At 40.7% G+C, this 18,456-nt stretch overlaps 1 protein-coding gene across 7 annotated transcripts in view; it reads left to right on the top strand.

Annotated features, from left to right (window-relative positions):
• Hivep2 (HIVEP zinc finger 2) overlaps positions 1 to 16,175 on the top strand; it is a 185,104-nt gene extending 168,929 nt beyond the window's left edge. For all 7 annotated transcript variants that reach the window (XM_076926901.1, XM_076926907.1, XM_076926906.1 and 4 more), the window contains 4 exons: positions 4,412 to 4,587; positions 7,234 to 7,335; positions 8,040 to 8,935; positions 13,722 to 16,175. In XM_076926901.1, coding sequence (XP_076783016.1) covers positions 4,412 to 4,587; positions 7,234 to 7,335; positions 8,040 to 8,935; positions 13,722 to 14,540 — 1,993 coding nt within the window. In that variant the 3' untranslated portion in view covers positions 14,541 to 16,175. The remainder of the gene's footprint in view (positions 1 to 4,411; positions 4,588 to 7,233; positions 7,336 to 8,039; positions 8,936 to 13,721) is intronic.
• Positions 16,176 to 18,456: the final 2,281 nt, after the last annotated feature.

Genomic DNA, 18,456 nt, shown 5'->3' on the forward strand with positions numbered 1-18,456 from the left:
AAGTTAGCCTTGAGATTTTTTTGATGTCTGTCATATCATTACATAAATGACAAGAGTGTAGATTTTGTCTTTTCCCAGAGACATGTCTCTCAGGTTCCTGTGACCCAGTCACTATACTTTTCTGTAGCAGCTGTCTTCAGAGTAGTGTATATGTACTTACATATATGTCCATAGGCACTACTACTATATATGGCTTATGGTGGCTCTCAGGATTACTGTATGTTTTTAGGAATCCATCTCTGCTATCCATCTCTGCTAACAAAGAACACAAGTGGAAAAGAAAAACACTTCTGGGACCCTCTTTCTCTGTGTTTTGATGATCTAGAAAAATCATATATATTTTTGTATTTTCTGTTTCTAACTTCTCTACCAATTTCTGGTAACCAGCATTCATTCCAAACAGCGTGTTTCCACCTCTTAAGTTGTTGATTGTAATTGGTAACCAACAATGACAAGAATTACTGATCAGATTATCCAGGTTATCTAGTTGATAGGGATAATAAGTATTTCTTTAAATTGCTGTTTTTTGTTTTTTTTTTTAAATCCATTGTGTACCTGGTAGGTTTGTGGGTCTTCAGAAATGTTATAGAGTAAATAGGCTGTCTGAACGCATTCTTCCCATATACAAATTTATGTAGAATTTTTCTTTATTTCATTCTTTAAATGAGTTAATCAGCTAAGACACTGAAAATAAACTTTTTTGTTTGAGAAGAAAATGCGTTTCTTATTAACTAGGTGTCTCAGTTAGGATTTCTAGTGTTTTGAGGGAAAATACCATGACCAAAAAGCAAGTTGGGGAGGAAAGGGTTTATTATACCTCCAGATCATGGCCCATAGTTGAAGAAAATCAGGACAGGAACTCAAACAGTCCTGGAATCTGGATGCAGAAGCTGATGCAGAGGCCATAGAAGGGGCTGCTTACTGGCTTGCTCTTCATGACTTGTTCTACCTACCTTCTTATAGAACCCAGGACTAAGAGCCCAGGGATGGCACCACCCACAATAGGCTGGGCTTTCTTTCCCAACATTCATCACTAATTGAGAAACAACTTATCTCATGCAGGCATTTCCTCAACTGAGACTCCTCCTTCTCTCATGACTCTAGCTTGTGTTAGTTGACAGACAAAACCAGCCACTATAACTGACCTCATGTCATCTTGACACACAAACATCTTATTCTTATTCATCACCTAGATCTCACAGTAAAAAATGTAATTAAGTTTAAAAGTCCTACATTCTTTACATACAAACTCAAACATATTAAAATTTAAGTCCCTTTAAAATAGCCAGTCTTCTTTTACAATTTAAAGCCTTTTCAAATTCCATGTCCCTCATCTGTGAGCTCCAGTAAGATACTTTCTTACTTTAAGAGGGAAAAATCAGGGCACAGACACAGTCAAATCGAGACAATCACAAATTCTAATCACCCGGTATCTTGGATTCACTCACAATCTTCTGGAGTCCTACAAAGGGCTTGAGTGCCTTGCTACAACTGGCCTGCACTGTAGAAGTTATGTCCTGGTTCTTCTTCCCAGCCCCAGGCTCCCAGAAATAAGACAAAGACTAAAAATGTATTTACAAATACCATGGCCATATAGCTAAGCCCATCTTTGACATTTATAACTTAAGATAACTCATTTATTTGAACCTACATTCAGCCATGTGGCTGGTTACCTGTGATCAGGTACCATGTCTTCTCATGTCTTCTAGGGACAATCTTACTGCACCTGATTTTAGCCCAGAATACTCTCTCCTCCTAGATGTTTCACCTCCTAATTCCTACCTAAGCGATAGGCCATCAGATTTATTATTGACTGGTGCCGCATCCATACAGACATAAGACCTTCTTTCTATACTGAACTGTGACCAATGGCTTCTCCTGGCCTCTCACAGAGCCTTAGTGTGGCTCTCCATGACCCATGCATGGCTTCAAAATGAGTACCACCTTGGCGACTCATACACTTTACCAAGTTTGGCTGCCAGCACTAGGTTCAACCTTGGACACTTCTGGAACACAGCTTCTGTGAGCTCTCAGGAAACAATACCCAGAAGATTTCATCTCAGTGATGCTGGTCTCTTCTTAGTTACTGCTAATTTCTTAGCTCCAGCTGACCAGCATCAAGTATCCAAACAAAGCAGTTTCCATTTAGTAGTCCTAGTACCTTTTAATCACAGCTACCATCTTCATCCCCAGCTAACCAGAACCACATAACCTTACTTCAAGATAGAAAATGTTGTTGGTAGAGTCTTCAAGCTCCCGCTGAAATTTCCCAAGGCAGATCTCCATCCTATGCACTACCCTCAACATTTGTATGTTCCAAGCTCCACAGAACATCTCACAGAACTCTTAACATCCAATGGCTCTTCTAAGCCAAAATTCCAAAGTTCTTCCACAATCCTCCCCACAACATGGTCAGGTCTGTCACAGCGGCACTCCACTCTGCTGGTACCAACTGGCCTTAGTGAAGATTTATATTCCTGCAACAAAACACTATTACCAAAGAGCAAGTTGCAGAAGAAATTGGTTATTCAGCTTACAGTTTCACATTGCCATTTGTTACCAAAGGAAGTCAGAAAAGGAACTCAAATAGGGCTGGAACCCAGAGACTAAAGCTAATGCATAGGCTGTAAAGGGAAGCTGCTTACTGACATGTCCTCATGGCTTGTTCAACCTGTTTTCTTATAGAACTCAGGACCATCAGTCCAAGGATGGCCCCACCCACAATAGGCTGGGCTCTCTCTCTGATCAACCATTAATTAAGAAAATGCCTTATAACTAAATCTTATGGAGACATTTTCTCAATTGCAATTCTCTCCTTTCAGATAACTCTAGCTTGTATCAAGTTAACACACAAAACTAGCCAGTACAACCCAATATCCATAAAGCTAGAGTATTCTTTCCAGAAGAATATTGGCATTCTGTAAGATCATCATATCCCCTTGAGCAGTTTCATCCTTGTTAGGAACAGAGAGTGAAATTGAATGTAGAAGGAAGTTTTTGTGCCTTGAGGATGTGCTCTGATTTTTTTTATAAAATGCAAATGTGAGAAGAAAACAAGTTTTTAGGCCAAGCCATAGTTGGACTATTTTATGAAAGGGGAAAGGTCATGCACAAGTGATGGAGCTCACCTTCCCCTTTGATTAGTACTGAAAAGTGTCGAACATGCTAAGACGAGTCTTTATCCATAGCAGACTTGGTATTCCAATACATGGATGGATGTTTCTTCCTGAAAAGCCTTCTACAAATTGAATAATTGACTTTGAATTTGTTTTTGTACCTGTTGTTAGCTGGAGCAAGATGGGAGTAGTCAGAAGTCTCTTAGAATGGAAAAACAAAACAAAACAAAACAAAAAACCAAAACAACTCTAGGTCTAAATACCATTAAGGAATTCCACAATGAACAAAGATTTTTGCATGCTAACCTACTTTTGGAAGCTATACAAAGAGCCCCCAGAAGTGCTTTCTTGCCACAGTGACATGGGATTTAAAATTCTAGCACCACTGTGATGTAAGGGATCATACTATTTATTGAGTTGTGTGGTACAGGTCTGGTGTGTGATAACCTAGATCTATGTGAGTTATGTGCTGTTGCTTTCGAAACAAAATGAGATTGCAGAGCATTGGGTAGGTTTCTCCTCTTCCGTATAAGACTTTCTTCATCTCGAGTTCATAACTGTAGACGGCCTCAGATACCCTTTCAGACCAACCCTTCAGGAAACAAATGCTAATTTTATCCCAAAGTCTCTGGTTCTCATTATGCAACGATGCTTTCAAGAAGCCAGTTGAAATTTAGACTCCACACGAGTACAGATTCATGATCCTGGGAAGAACAGATCAAATCTGTAGACAACAGTTGGTGAGCCGAGCTTAGTCTTGGTTAAGTTGAAATTTCAGAGACATACATGTGCCAGGATTGTAAAAATAGAGTGGAAGCTTGCAAGGGAGATTTCTATTCTTAGTTAGGATTACTTCTACAAACGTAGAGGAATATCTGCATATGTATATTATAGATGATGTCATGTTAACAGATTATGTGTGACGCATGATTATTCTAATACATTTAGTATGCATTTAGTGATGTTCCTTGCGTGGAGGCTATACTGTGCGCAAAAGTGAGAGGTCCAGGCCTGTATCTCTTTGGCCTTATGTAAAACCAGTTGGAACATTTGTACACTCCATTGGTAAATCTGTAATTCTACATAGAATGAAATTTTGCTTAGAGCAATAAATTCACTACATCGTCGTCTCAAGTGTTCAGTATATAAACTTCACAGGGTTCGTAGAAGTCAAGGTGAATAATTGGAAAAAGACAGTCATCAAAGTTGAAGTCAGGCAATGACTCGGTTTTGGCTTGATGTGTCACATGCTAAGAGTATTTAAAATCATAATGGTCTGTCTCTTCTTCAAATAGGTACAAATCCAATGAAGATTACGTGTATGTCAGAGGACGTGGAAGGGGAAAGTACATTTGTGAAGAGTGTGGAATTCGCTGTAAGAAGCCAAGCATGCTCAAAAAACACATACGCACTCATACTGATGTTCGGCCTTATGTATGCAAGTTATGTAATTTCGCCTTCAAAACGAAAGGTATGAGCCTGACTTTTGCTGCTGCTGTTGTGTGGAGAGGAAAAGGTTTCAGGAAAACTTCTGGCTACTTAGGATTCTGAATATTATTTTGTAACTCACTTTCACCAACCATAAAGAGTGTTTTGTTTGTGAAAATATGACCCCCTGGGACATATTTCCTCCTTCCTGTCCAAGAGCAAAGGATGTATGTGAGACTCTGAGACTCCTTTTATGAGTAATTAAGAGCTACAGACTGTGGGCCAGGCAGGTTGTCTCTGAAGGAAGTGGCTTAGAAGTGCCTGGATGGCTATTACTTCATGTTGGGAATTTATGTGGGCTAGATAATATTTGCACCAATATTGAAATTCTGCAGGGAGGCGATGCGTGAGTGGCAGTGGATAAGCAAGGGAAGCTACTGGGAAGAAAATATGTGGCCATGGTCACTTTCAAGAGTATAAATAATGTAAAGACCCACAGACTCCCTGGTGGGCCCCCTCCATCCACAGCTGCATTAATTATACATAGAGATTTGATAGCTTCTGTTCTGTGTATTTATCAGCATGGAGACAAGTCTTACTCTCAAACCTCAAGAGTTAAATCTCATCCAGCTAGGACCTGCCTTGAAACAACCTATCATTTTCAAATATCTGTTTCAATAGGCTGATTTATACAGAAGTGTTCCACTCAAGGTTACTTGACTTATATTTCTATAATTCTGTACTATAGTGAACATCTTCATGCTGTATGTCAGATCTGTGTAAGGTAGCCTGTACATAGCCCCTCATCAACCCCACTTCATTTCCAGTATTTTAATGTTTAATTTTAATATCAAGTAACCTGCTCTGATACAAATAATTAAAAACAGGTCTGAATTATGATAACCTGGTAGGGAGATATGTACCTATCTCAGTTGTAGCCCACAATCTTAAACTGTGCTCTTTTGGCAGAAGTATTAATGTTTAGAGTTTTCAAATATCTGTTTATTAGGATAGTATTTAGGTGTCTTTAATGCCTCATTTAAGTGCAATAAGGCAAGGGAACATAAACATCTGTATATCAAAATCATGCTGCTTTTCAAATACCCTTCTCTCTTAACATGATCCAGCTTTCTGAGAAGTCTGTAGGAGGAAAGAAAATTTAAAAGTTTGATTTTAGGACACACTGCAAGTCCACCCATCACTGTAAAGTTTACAAAACAGTACTCTAGGTAGCTGATTACATCTGATTGTGAGGACTCCATCAGGAAAGAGCACCCTTTTGATCATTAATGGAATTTCCTTGTCAGCCTTTGGAAGTACGCAGGCAGAGGTCTAGAAATTGGAGGGTGAGCAGTGCATTTTTGGAAGCCCCACAGGGTTCATCTCCTGCTGAAATATCCACTTTTCAAATTTTTGTTCTGTGAGCACAAGTGTGTCATAAGGATGTACCCCCATCTCCCTTGCCTTAACCAAGTTCCTAAGGACCAATCCCTCCCCCTTGCCTTTACCAAACTCCCACCCTTCTCTCTTGTCCTTGCTCTGGTCTGGTACCTCAGATGCTCATGGCTTCTGCAAACCAACATCAAGGTGGGATTGTTTCCAATTCTAACTTCTAGCTAGAAATCTACTCTGAAGATTACAAACCTACTCAGAAGAAGGGAGCCCAAATGAGTTCCTCTTTGGAGTATGAATATGTATATAGTTCATGTATACCATATATGAAGAAGCATACAAAAGTTCAGACACCTTTCGCTCTGTATCTATGATGGATTGATTGTAGGAGCCCCACACATGCTCATTTCCTGTATAAAGTGGTGTATTACTGCCACACAGCTCACATTCTCCTTTATACTTTAAATAATTTCTGGGTTACTTGAATACTTTATTCAATGTAATTGCTAAATATTTTTAAAGATCATATTGTTTATGCAATACTCAAGAAAGAAGATTGGACCTTTTCAATACAGACAGTCTTTTCTTCCAGTTTTGCTCTTTGAGTGGTTGAGATTACAGAGGTAGAAGCCATGGATACAGAGGGCTGGCTGTAATTTACACTTAGCATCTTAACCCATATACATGTCATGTGTACACACACAGTAGCAGGAACAGATGTGTCTCATGAATTTATGGCTATTTAATAAAGTTTAATTCACTTACATCCTTAAAAATTAACAGGTCCAAAATCTCTTTGAGCTCTTTCAAAAATTATAGATGTTTTGATAAGAGCAATAAAAGTATAGAAATATGTTTTGAAGATATAAAAACAATATGTAGAATTCCTGTATATATGCAACAAGTTAATCATATTGTGAGATGCTAATTTTAGAAAGAATAGTTTATTGTGATTTACTTATTTAATTAATACTAAGCATAGCTGTATCAGAGAGAGAAAAACAATGCTTTCATCAGGCTGAATTTCTACCTAGGCTTCAGGGAGCCTGCACTGGAAAATCAGGTGCATACTCGTGTGTAGCTACTACATTGTCAAGATGACCACAGACAATAACACAGTCATTTCATGAGAACAAATGAATAGACTCTAGACCCCTGAATTGATCCTTGAGTCTCTTGTGATACATTTTCTAGTATAGAAAAATGCAGATGCATAAAGTAGTTCATTACACAATGTTTTACCTCAGTTGTCACAGTCCGATAGTTATTTTGTTGTTCTCTTGTGTGCATTTTCTAGGAAACCTAACGAAACACATGAAATCTAAAGCCCACATGAAAAAGTGTCTGGAGCTGGGCGTCTCGATGACATCAGTAGATGACACAGAAACAGAAGAAGCAGGTGTGTGGCTTACTGAATGGACTGGCCTCTTAGACAGGCTTCGTGGCCTAGTGATTGCATGTCACTTTATTAAATACTCTCTGGAGGAAATAAAAGGATACACTGAACTGCTTGAGAATGATGAAGGAGAGAGGAAAACATTTGCAATGTAACTTGTTTTAGAGGTGGGGAGGGCTGTATTAGCAAAATAGCTGTCTCTAAACACTGTAAAGGGATGTGTGCATGAGGCAGGAGATGGAGCTCTGATTTATGTGCTGTGAAGCTTGGGAGGAAATTGAAAGCATTTTAATGTGTTAGTCTTCCCATTGAGAGGAAACGTAGTAGAAGAAACAACCATCATTCACCCCAGTAGAAGATCTGGAGGTTGGCAAAGCCCCTGAGGTATCCCTCTTACATATAACTTGCACCTGAAACAGGAGAGATGGGCTGTCACTCTGCTTTTTCTCCTTCAGCATCAGTCATTAGCAATACTAGCCACATCCATTTGTTTGGAGTTGTATCATGAGACTTCTCTGAAGTCTGAAATATGAGATCCTTATTCCTGAGTGCTCAGAGATGAAACCAAGTAGGTAGGGTAGGTAGGCACAAGTAAGTGTCCAGGAGTAGTTCAGAGGCTAAGGAAAGCTTTTGGGGAGACTGTTGGAGCAGATACAAGCTTCTTGCATGCAATCTTAACCACTGTTATTACTGTTGGCTTCTTTCAGAAAATATGGAAGAGTTGCACAAAACATCTGAGAAGCATAGCATGTCCAGCATCTCAACTGATCACCAGTTCTCAGATGCTGAGGAATCTGATGGGGAAGATGGAGACGATAATGATGATGATGATGAAGATGATGATGAATTTGATGACCAAGGAGATTTGACACCCAAAACAAGGTCAAGAAGCACCAGTCCTCAGCCTCCGAGGTTCTCCTCTCTGCCTGTCAATGTTGGCCCTGTAGCTCATGGCGTCCCTTCAGATAGCTCTATGGGACATTCGTCATTGATCAGCTATTTGGTTACTCTACCGAGTATTCAGGTTACTCAGCTCATGACACCCAGTGACTCTTGTGAAGACACTCAGATGACAGAATATCAGAGGCTGTTCCAGAGCAAAAGCACAGACTCCGAACCGGACAAAGACAGGTTAGACATCCCAAGCTCCATGGACGAAGAGGCCATGTTGTCTTCAGAGCCAAGCTCCTCCCCAAGGGACTTCTCCCCCTCAAGCTACCGTTCCTCACCAGGATATGATTCTTCACCCTGCCGCGATAATTCACCAAAGAGGTATCTGATACCCAAAGGAGATTTGTCACCCAGAAGACATTTATCACCTAGAAGAGATCTGTCACCCATGAGGCATCTGTCGCCAAGAAAAGAAGCTGCATTGAGAAGAGAGATGTCCCAAGGGGATGCTTCACCAAGAAGGCACTTGTCCCCAAGGAGACCACTGTCTCCTGGAAAAGACATTACAGCGAGAAGAGACCTCTCTCCCAGAAGAGAGAGAAGATATATGACCACCATCAGAGCACCATCTCCCAGAAGGGCTTTATACCACAACCCCCCATTATCCATGGGACAGTATCTGCAAACAGAGCCAATTGTATTGGGGCCTCCTGTAAGTATAACCTGAGCTCTCTTCACCAGAACATTGGCACCTTCTATAGCATAGTTATAAGACATTTATTATAATGTGGGTGTCTCGATAAAGGAGGCATGACCCTATTAATACAAATAGCAAGGAGACGTTTGATCACACATCGTGTTGGTGACATGGCTGTGGCGTTATTCCAAGTATAAAATTGTATCAAAGCAGGAGTGAACTTCCAGCTAGGAACAGGTGAAGCCTTCCAAATATTTTGTAAGCTTAACTAATTATAGACATGAGCCAGAACCCTGAGGTGAAGCCCCAGGTATGGCATGCTTATGTAGACAAACATGAAGACAGCAAATTGTTAGTGGTATGTACACTTCAGCAGGTGAGGCCTCTGATCCAGGCTTCATCCTTGACTTCCGAAATGATTCTTAAAATATACTCATTACGTTGTCCAATATGTGTACATGTGCAAATGCTCAGGGCCTGGGAAAAGGCAGTGTTTCACTCTAGTAGCTCAGAAGGTAAAGACATAAAGGTTTCTGCATTTTTTTTCTGTTGGTATTGCTGTTAGCATCTGATGTAGATGCTAAGGGAGAATGCAGGCCAGAGAATGAGCTGTCAGAGAGCTCAGGAGAATATTCTGAGGTTGCCACCTTTTATTTTTATTATAAAGTACCACCTTTTATTTTTATTATAAAGTAAGGTGACAGCAGTGGTGGCCGTGGGCCACACTGAAACCACAGGTTTAATCAAAAGCCATGATGAAGCCCCTCATTGTGCCTCATTGCACAATAGCCCAGCAGATCATGGCGCCTCTTTACATTGGGGTAGGATTGTCAAAAGGCAGGCAGAGAGCACAGAGGCATGCTGTCTTCTGAGTGTATTTGCTTTAAAAGTGGTTTTAGTTTCCGAATCTTTTTTCCTGCTTCTACCCTGTTTGCTCTGTATCTTCTGTCTGGCATAACATGGTCTTTCTCAGGCATAGAAGGCACTGCTTACTCCTAGCTCTGTCTGCTCCTGCCCTGGTAGCCAGTCCCCTCCTCTCATTGCCTACCGCTATCTTGATTCATGAGCCTACGCTGCCATTCACAAACTTCAGGAAATCTCCCAGGCTTCCTTGCAGTATCCTCATCATCCTTTTTTCGTAAACCAGGTACAAAGTTCATCTTGATTTTGCAATCCTGCAGAGACATGCCCTACTGTCTGGAAATGACTGATTTCAAGCTAATAAATTAGCGAGCTAGGAAAAAGCAACCACCTCTCTGCAAGTTTCTAGATCTTGTGCCGCCTAAGTCACTATATAGTGAATAGGAAGCTGGAAGTCCCTCTGGGGTGTCCTCAGATGATTTCTCTGATAGAGATATGGTAATGCTGACAGGGGGCATTAAACTAGTCCTGATCCCTCATTCATGAAGCTTTGGAGTCAGCTTTTTGCCAAGTAGACCATAACTAGCCTGTATAAGTCGATGGAACTCATTCAGGTAACCATGTCATGAAAACAGAGCCATTGATTTAACATGCTATTAAACCCAGGCAGAGGAATTAATTAATTAATTAATTAATTAATTAATTAATTAATGGAGTTAGAAGAATTCATTTATTTTTGACCTCTGATTCACTACTAAGTTAATCAAGAAATATAGTGCCAAACAAGAAAATCAGTTTCATCAGTTACTGAGTTTTCCCTAATTTTTATGTGGTTTTGTTTTACTTTATTTTGTCCTTTTTTTTAAATCTCTGGACACTTCACAGAGCTCATCCTTTATCCCCAACAAATCCTTTGGCTTGCCACCCAGTCCCGTTATCTTTAAAGAAAACAATGCCACCTGCTGCCTGTTCTCATAGGAGGGAGCAGACCCGGACTCAAGCAGGAGTCCTGCCCTGAGTCCTCATTTTGTGTTGACTGGTTGCCTTTGGATGGGCAGAGAGAACTGCATCTTTCTCTGATGTGTAAAAGAGACCTTCTTGGTCATAGAAAAATAGACCAGACCGTGCTCTGACAAGTGTCCCTCCTGACTGCTCTGTTGGATGAAGACTTTCCTCTTTTCTAATGTAGGAAAGGAATATGACCAGCCATAGTCCCTTTCCACAGAAATTCTGTTCTTGTTGCTTTGGAAATCTGGATGGAAGCTTCACAGGACAGTGACTGTTGTATGAAGAGACCCTGACACCCAAGATGACATGAGATATAATTGGTTTAGTCTGGACTTAGAGCCAGAGAGAAGGTTTAGACAGAGAAACACACACCACTAGGATTCCTCCCCTAACGCCATCTGGTTCATTTTAAGATAGATAATAGAATTTAAAAGTGTGCATGGTGACTTCAGTCAGTCACCATGTTTGAGGACTAGAGCTGGAATATGGTTCAAAGGGGAAATAATATTACAGTTACAGCCTGATTTTCTTATGCATATCTGTTCCGGTGTGTGGATGAAGATTGTCTTTAGTAAATCAGTGCTCAGGCTCTCCCTTGTCTGTGGGATCCTGGGTAGGTTGTCTTGCCTCATGGCCACTTGTGTAAAGCTGTCTGCATCAGTCAGACATAGTCCTTACATAGATACTGTCTGTCCCTAAAAGATGTTGCACAGCTGTAAGCAGTGCACAACCTGTCAGCACATTTAGGATAGGTCCTTTCTCAGGTAAGGACTTCTGTTCATTTACTTTTAGCTGGTGCCAAAAGCATTAGGGTTCCTCTGCCTTAACTGCTGTTTAATTAAGACTTGCACAGCATTTACATTGAGTCCTGAAATGGCCACATATCCCATCTTGCGAGATTCTGGTGATTCCAGAGATGCTAATTGGGCCATTTCATCTGTGTTGCGGAAAAAAATCATTTTTGTGCAGCTTGGATAATAGCTGTAGCCCAGGCCACACAGATTCCAAGCATGGTAGACAGTAGCAGGCATATGCATAATTTACAGTTCCTGGGCCAGGCTCAAATCTAACTAGAACTAGGTGGATGCTTAATGGTGGGATTTGGTCCTTGAATCTGAGAGCTGAAGCATCCTTGAAATAAATTACTTACAAATTTTAAGACAGCTTTCCTAAATTATTACCATATTTGACAAGCTTTAATCTATCTACCTTAACTTCTCATAGAAATAAGCAGTGAAGTCCATTATTAATGAATCCTAGCAATTAAATTTCTGACTAATTCACTAGAGCCAGATAATCGGGTGATCTAAGCTATGTTCTGCTCCAAAAACAAGGATAACAAATAAAGTCTTCATTTCAGGATGAAAACTATGGAATCCAGAATTGTGACTTTAAATTTTAAATACTTTTACTTCATTAATTCCAAGAAGACATTCATGTTATAAGTAATGCCAACAGAGAAATTCAACTATAATCATCTTTGATTCCCAGCTATGAAATTGAATATAAATGATTAAGTATTAAACACACATGATAATTACTGAGTACTTGCTTCCTTTCAGACACTGCCATTTTTATAAGATTTAGATTTGATCTGGGACTTGCAGAAATCTGCATTCTTTATAGGGCCTCTTCTTAGTCAGGATGTATTCTTGTTGCCCATACCTTGCACACCTTGTAGTAGGTTCTTCCACTAGATTAGCGCTCAGCATAAAGGGACTTCTGGGTAGAGATGTATTCCCGCAGGCCAAACCTTGTACAGCAAAGGAACAGATTTGAGGTTTCTCAAAAACACCCTGCCTTCCTTTGTGTGAAAAGGTGTTTTCTATAGTGGGAAATATTTTAAAAACAATCCTCACTACACTGGCAGGGCACCGGCGGACAGGCCGGCCTCTTCTCGGCCCCGAAGACTCTCTGACCCGGAGCTCAGAAATCTCTCCAGCTGGCTATGCTACCATGGCGGGCTTTGCCACACCAGCCCCATGCTTCCAAATTCCCACGGCTCTTTGGGGTTCACTTCTTGCAAACCCGTGCTTTACTACTGTACCTTTCTCTCTGGAACCCAGTGGAGTCCCAGTGTGAAGGAAAGCCTACCACACAAACTTATTCTAGAATCAACTGGTAACACAATCCCTAGGTGCAGCAACTAGCATCCTAACTCGTAAGCCATTCTAGTTAAATCCTCCAGTAGCGGATCCCAATGGATCTGCCACCTGAACTGGAGGCCTCCGCTACCTACATTTTGGCCTCCACGATCATCTCCCATCCACCAGCCCAGTCTCCTCTCCTCTTGTGCAGTCCCTTTCTCCAACCTGAACATGCCGCCTGATCACCCAGTGATTGCTTCCTGGAAATCTTTATTCATTAGGGGAACGTTCACATGGTCACCTGAGTACTGATTCATTCCTTGTCCCAGGCAGCCCCTCTTGGGGAAGTGGAATTAGCAACAAAATAGAAACAGTACCAGGGCTATCCACAACAGTTTTCTAAAGCCATTGCCATCTTCTCATTTCTACCAAGCCTCAGGACTATCTTTCATTGCAGCCTACTGCATAAATAGTTGGTAATCCTGTTTCCTTTGAGTTTAAATCTCATCAGTATTAACTAGTCATCCTTTGTTTTGTTTTGTTTTGTTATTTTCTTTGTTAGTTGTTTTGCTGGTGAATCCATTCTTTTTACTTGCTCTTCTGAACAAATAGCCCTCACGTGATTTTATGCCTAGTGGGAAATGCACTGGTTGCTTTAGCATTTTGCTCTTGAAAAACAAAAGCCACTGTTCACAGGCTTCATTAAAGAATTGGAAAAAGATAGCTAAGGAAGCTATTAAATTTTGAGAAATTCTTTCTATGTGCTAGGCATCCTGAGGGTGGGAGGGGGAAGGAGAGTGAGAGAAGGAACAGATCTAAACTCTGGGCTCTGTTTTCCTGTGTAGAATCTAAGAAGAGGATTACCTCAGGTTCCTTACTTCAGTCTCTATGGAGACCAAGAAGGTGCTTATGAACATCACGGCTCCAGCCTTTTCCCTGAGGGTCCTACTGACTATGTCTTCAGTCATCTTCCACTCCACTCTCAGCAGCAAGTACGAGCTCCTATCCCCATGGTGCCAGTTGGTGGGATCCAAATGGTTCACTCCTTGCCGCCCGCCCTTTCCGGTTTACATCCTCCACCCACATTGCCTCTGCCCACGGAGGGCTCTGAGGAGAAGAAAGGAGCGCCAGGGGAGGCCTTTACGAAGGCTCCCTACACCCTTTCCAGGCGGCATGAAAAACAAGCCCCTCACGTTTTGCAGTCATCTGGTCTACCTAGTTCTCCCTCCTCCCCACGGCTATTGATGAAACAGAGTACTTCAGAAGACAGCCTAAATTCCACAGAGAGAGAACAGGAGGAAAACATACAGACTTGTACAAAAGCCATCGCCTCACTCCGGATTGCAACAGAAGAGGCAGCTCTGCTTGGGGCTGACCAGCCCACATGGGTGCAGGAGTCCCCCCAGAAACCCTTGGAAAGTGCACACGTCAGCATTAGACACTTTAGCGGGCCTGAGCCAGGTCAGCCCTGTACCTCAGCCGCCCACCCAGACTTTCATGATGGTGAAAAGGACACTTTTGGTACATCACAGACTGCTCACCCCACGTTTTACAGCAAGAGCAGTGTGGATGAGAAGCAGGTGGACTTTCAGAGCAGCAAGGAACTATCTTTAAGCACAGAGGAAGGCAATGAACCTTCATCAGAAAAGAATCAACTCCATTGATCTGCAATGCATGGATACGTTCATTTCCACATTTCTCCCCTCCCCTCTTTTTCTTTTTGTTTTTTCTAGGAATAGAAGTAAACGAGCTGATAGCATGCCTGTCCTAAGTTACAGTAGTTGGCTATTATAAATACTTTTGTTATTTTGAAAACAATTAGGTAAATTAACAAGTCATCTTGAGCCTGACCAAAACAAAATTTGAAATTAACCTATTGGGTCTGGTACTTTGAAAATTGTACAGATGTTTGTGCCTTTTCTTTACTTTGCTTATATTCTTATAAGCATTTTTTAGCAGTAATTTGTACATATTTTAGAATTTGTGTATCTGCTTTGTAATAAATGTAATCTCTTTCCTCTTTTGGAGACTTGGATCTACATGATGTAAAGCAAAGCAGCATCTATATATATGTGAGGTTGCACTAAAACATATTTTTATATGATAAAAAACTGAACAGCTTTTATGTACAGCTCTGATTCTGTAATACTAATATTTATTTTGTTTCATAAACTGTACATTTTTTCTTAATGTTGTGGATTGCTTTTCTATGTGAAGCATGGATTTAACTGTTGCGTAACTAGAACGGAAATGTCCACTGTAAGCAAGATATTTAAGCTAGAATATCTTATTCTGCACTTATGCATTAGTTACAAAAACAGATAAAGAACGTATCAGTCGGTTCTTGTAAATTCTTTTTGTCTCTTGTTTGCCGGATTGACAATAACTTAAGTGCTGATTGTGATTTTAAATGGATAGTACCGTAAAGCATTAAAGTAAACAATGTGCTAATGTGAGTTTTTTCAAAGCTTTATAAATCAGTTATAAATAATATTAAAAGTATTTGGTCTTATGTGAACATGTTGATCTATATACTCATCTAAAAATATGGGAAAAACATTCCGCCCCATGTAAATATGTACAAGTGCATCACTGGTACAGTTTTCTGTTACTCGGTTGGACACGAGGTTGCCACAGACCTATGCTAGAGTGTCTTTAAAATTAAAGTGAGAAAGCACATGGACTGTGTAGAGCTTGGTTATCGGCCGGCCCGGTGGCTTGGTAGGCAGTGCTGTGCGCTGCCCATGGAGAAGACCTGGGCTTAAAAATCTTGGTTCTTGCTGCACAGGATAGTGACTGGAACTAAGGATGCACAGAGGGTTCGCACTTGGACTCGAGGGTTGGGTGTGGAAGTGGGGAAGAGGGATGGAGACCTGCTCCCCAGCTCTTCCCATCAGCCTATCCATATGGTTACAGGGTTACCATCAGCATTAGGAAATGTCACCTTACCCTTTTGTCCAGGGAAAGAGTGTCACTCCTGGCTGTCTCAGGGGGAATGAAGAAGAGAAGCCTTCAAGAGAAAGCAGCTCTTGGGAGGAGGAAGTGATTTTGTATATAACCTTCAGAACGGCTTTTGATCAGTGTTGAAGGTGGGAAGAGCCTTTGCAGGTCCAGAAGAGTGGAGCAGAGGGAGGGGGTACAGCAACATGTGCACAAGCATGCACATGTACGTGCATGCACACACACAATCTGGGTTATCTTTGTGCTATATAGTGGATTATAATTCTGTGAAACCAAGTTTGTATATTGAATTACATTAAGGAGTGTTCTTTAAAAAGAGAAATAAATATACAATTACATGCTTGAGGTGTCTAGTTATTGTGTGTGTGTGTGTGTTTTCCATTTCACTTCTGATTTTGTTTCTTAGAGGACTTTGATGCTCTTAACCTATACTCTAATTTGAATTGCTAGGTTCTCTCTATACTGAGGAACAGCAACTACAGATGGTATCTAACCAAATGACAAGATAGTTATTGGTTTCCATGGGTCATCTGATTAGCCTAGATGGCAGGCAGTTTCTATAATGTAGACCTGAGAAATGAAAAGGCTTGAGCCCGGGAAGCATCCACTTTGAGTAGAGGCACAGCTTTCCCTGTCATTACACAAACACATATGCAAATGTAATTGCACTCGAGAAATCTCTTTTTGATGATGTTTCCAAGGTAAACAAAAACAAATCAGAAACATACCATAAAACAGTCACAGATCCAGGGGATTTTGAAGACCAGAATCTTCTTAATAATGAAAGTGATTAAAATGACCATACAATGTCAAAATCTCAGTATTTTTATTATAAACATCTCAAGTTGCTAAGTTTATACTTTACCTGTTTGGTTTATGAGTCAGACTGTCACAATTGCTTTAGAAGCATGAAATGAAGGTGAACAAAGCTGACCAACTAAGAATCCCTGAATGATTTTGTAGGGAGAGTTTTGTCTTACTCCTCTGACATGCTGTGTGAGAGAGAGACGGAGAAAGAAACGGGGTGGAGGGAATTTTAGGCCTTAGCTTTTGCCCAGTTTATCACATACGTGCTCCCTCATTCCCGAGCAGGGCTTGCCTGTTAGCAGCTGGGAAGGTGATAGGAACGTAGAGTGTGTGAGAATGTCCGTTTTCCAGAAGCTCACATAAGTAGTGGAGATTTCTATGTGAGCAAATGTTAGAATTAAAAACTGCACTGAGGTGTTTTTGTCAAAACCAAGAGTTTTTAGAGATAATATGTTGACAAACTCAACATATTTTTTCCTGAGCTCCAATGGAGCATCATTCTGAGTGCTGGGTGCACATTGCAGAACAAGACAGATTTGTGACTTTCTGTCGTCTATGTTTCAGTGGGGTGGGAGGGGGTACATTAGGGGGAAAATGAAGTGAGAAAGCACAAGTGTGATGACTCAGGATGTGTGAAGCTGTATGTACACAGAAAGTGAGCAAAGTGAAGCTGTTTCCGTGGGGAGCTGGTGGAGTGGTACACATGTCTAGGGCAGAGACCAGAATAGAGTCTTGTTTCCTAGTCCGATGTGTGCGTCTGGAGAGCCAAACAAAACAAGAAAGACTGGAGCAAGAAAGTAGCATTTGTAAAGGTGTGTGTGTGCGTGTGTGTGTGTGTGTGTGTGTGTGTGTGTGTGTGTGTGTGTTACATACTACATACATACCTATGCATATGTAAAATTTAGAGGAGGTCATGAGGCGAGAGAAGAACAGAAATAATGTTTAATGTAAATTCAGGGTCCTCATGTGTGAAGTGATCAAAACCTGTCAATTCAATTTTAAAAAGCTGGGAGTGGTAGTTGATAGTTTTAGTGCTGGGAAACTGGAGAAGGAAGGAAACCTAGGACCTACTAGCCAGCCAAACTACTTTGTTTGGTGAGCTACCAACTATACAAAGAACTTTGAAAAAACATGTTGGGCAGCACTTTAAAACAAAAAGACAACCAAGGTTTACCTCTGGCCTCCACATGCATGTGCACCAACATTTGTACCCACACGTATACAAATACAGGTATAGATAATTTGTGTATGTATATGTGCACATACACATACAAATATGTATACATATATGTATATACTTGCATATACATATATGTGTATTGTATGCACATGTATTTGTATGAGTATACACATTTTAAGGAGCAACACTATAATGATTTAACAACAGCACTTACTTAGAAACATCATTAAACTAACAATCTGTTTTTTCAAAACCTATAGACCGATGAATGTAGAAACGGAAATTATTGAAAAAGTAGGAAGGCTGCTAAAAGTCTCTGACCAACTCTGCTCTTAAATTACAAATTGCTTGTCATTGTTGGTTCTCAATTTCTAGAGAAAACTGCTGAGGTTAAAAAAGTTCAGAAACACATAGGTTGTCTTCATGAATGGTAACCAAAGCTATTAGTTTAGAACTGTTATCAAGTATGGCTGTGTTGCGTTTACCACAGATGTTTTGTTTTCTCTGGAGCTGTTTGTCATTACAGAGACCAAAGTACCCACCAGTTTCTGACAGTAGAGAAACATGTTTGCAATGACTGATATGCAGTAATCAACCAGGTTTGACTTTGTGGAAATACTCAAGAACATGGC

The sequence above is a fragment of the Arvicanthis niloticus genome, chromosome 28 (assembly GCF_011762505.2).
Source record: "Arvicanthis niloticus isolate mArvNil1 chromosome 28, mArvNil1.pat.X, whole genome shotgun sequence".
Lineage (NCBI taxonomy): Eukaryota > Metazoa > Chordata > Mammalia > Rodentia > Muridae > Arvicanthis > Arvicanthis niloticus.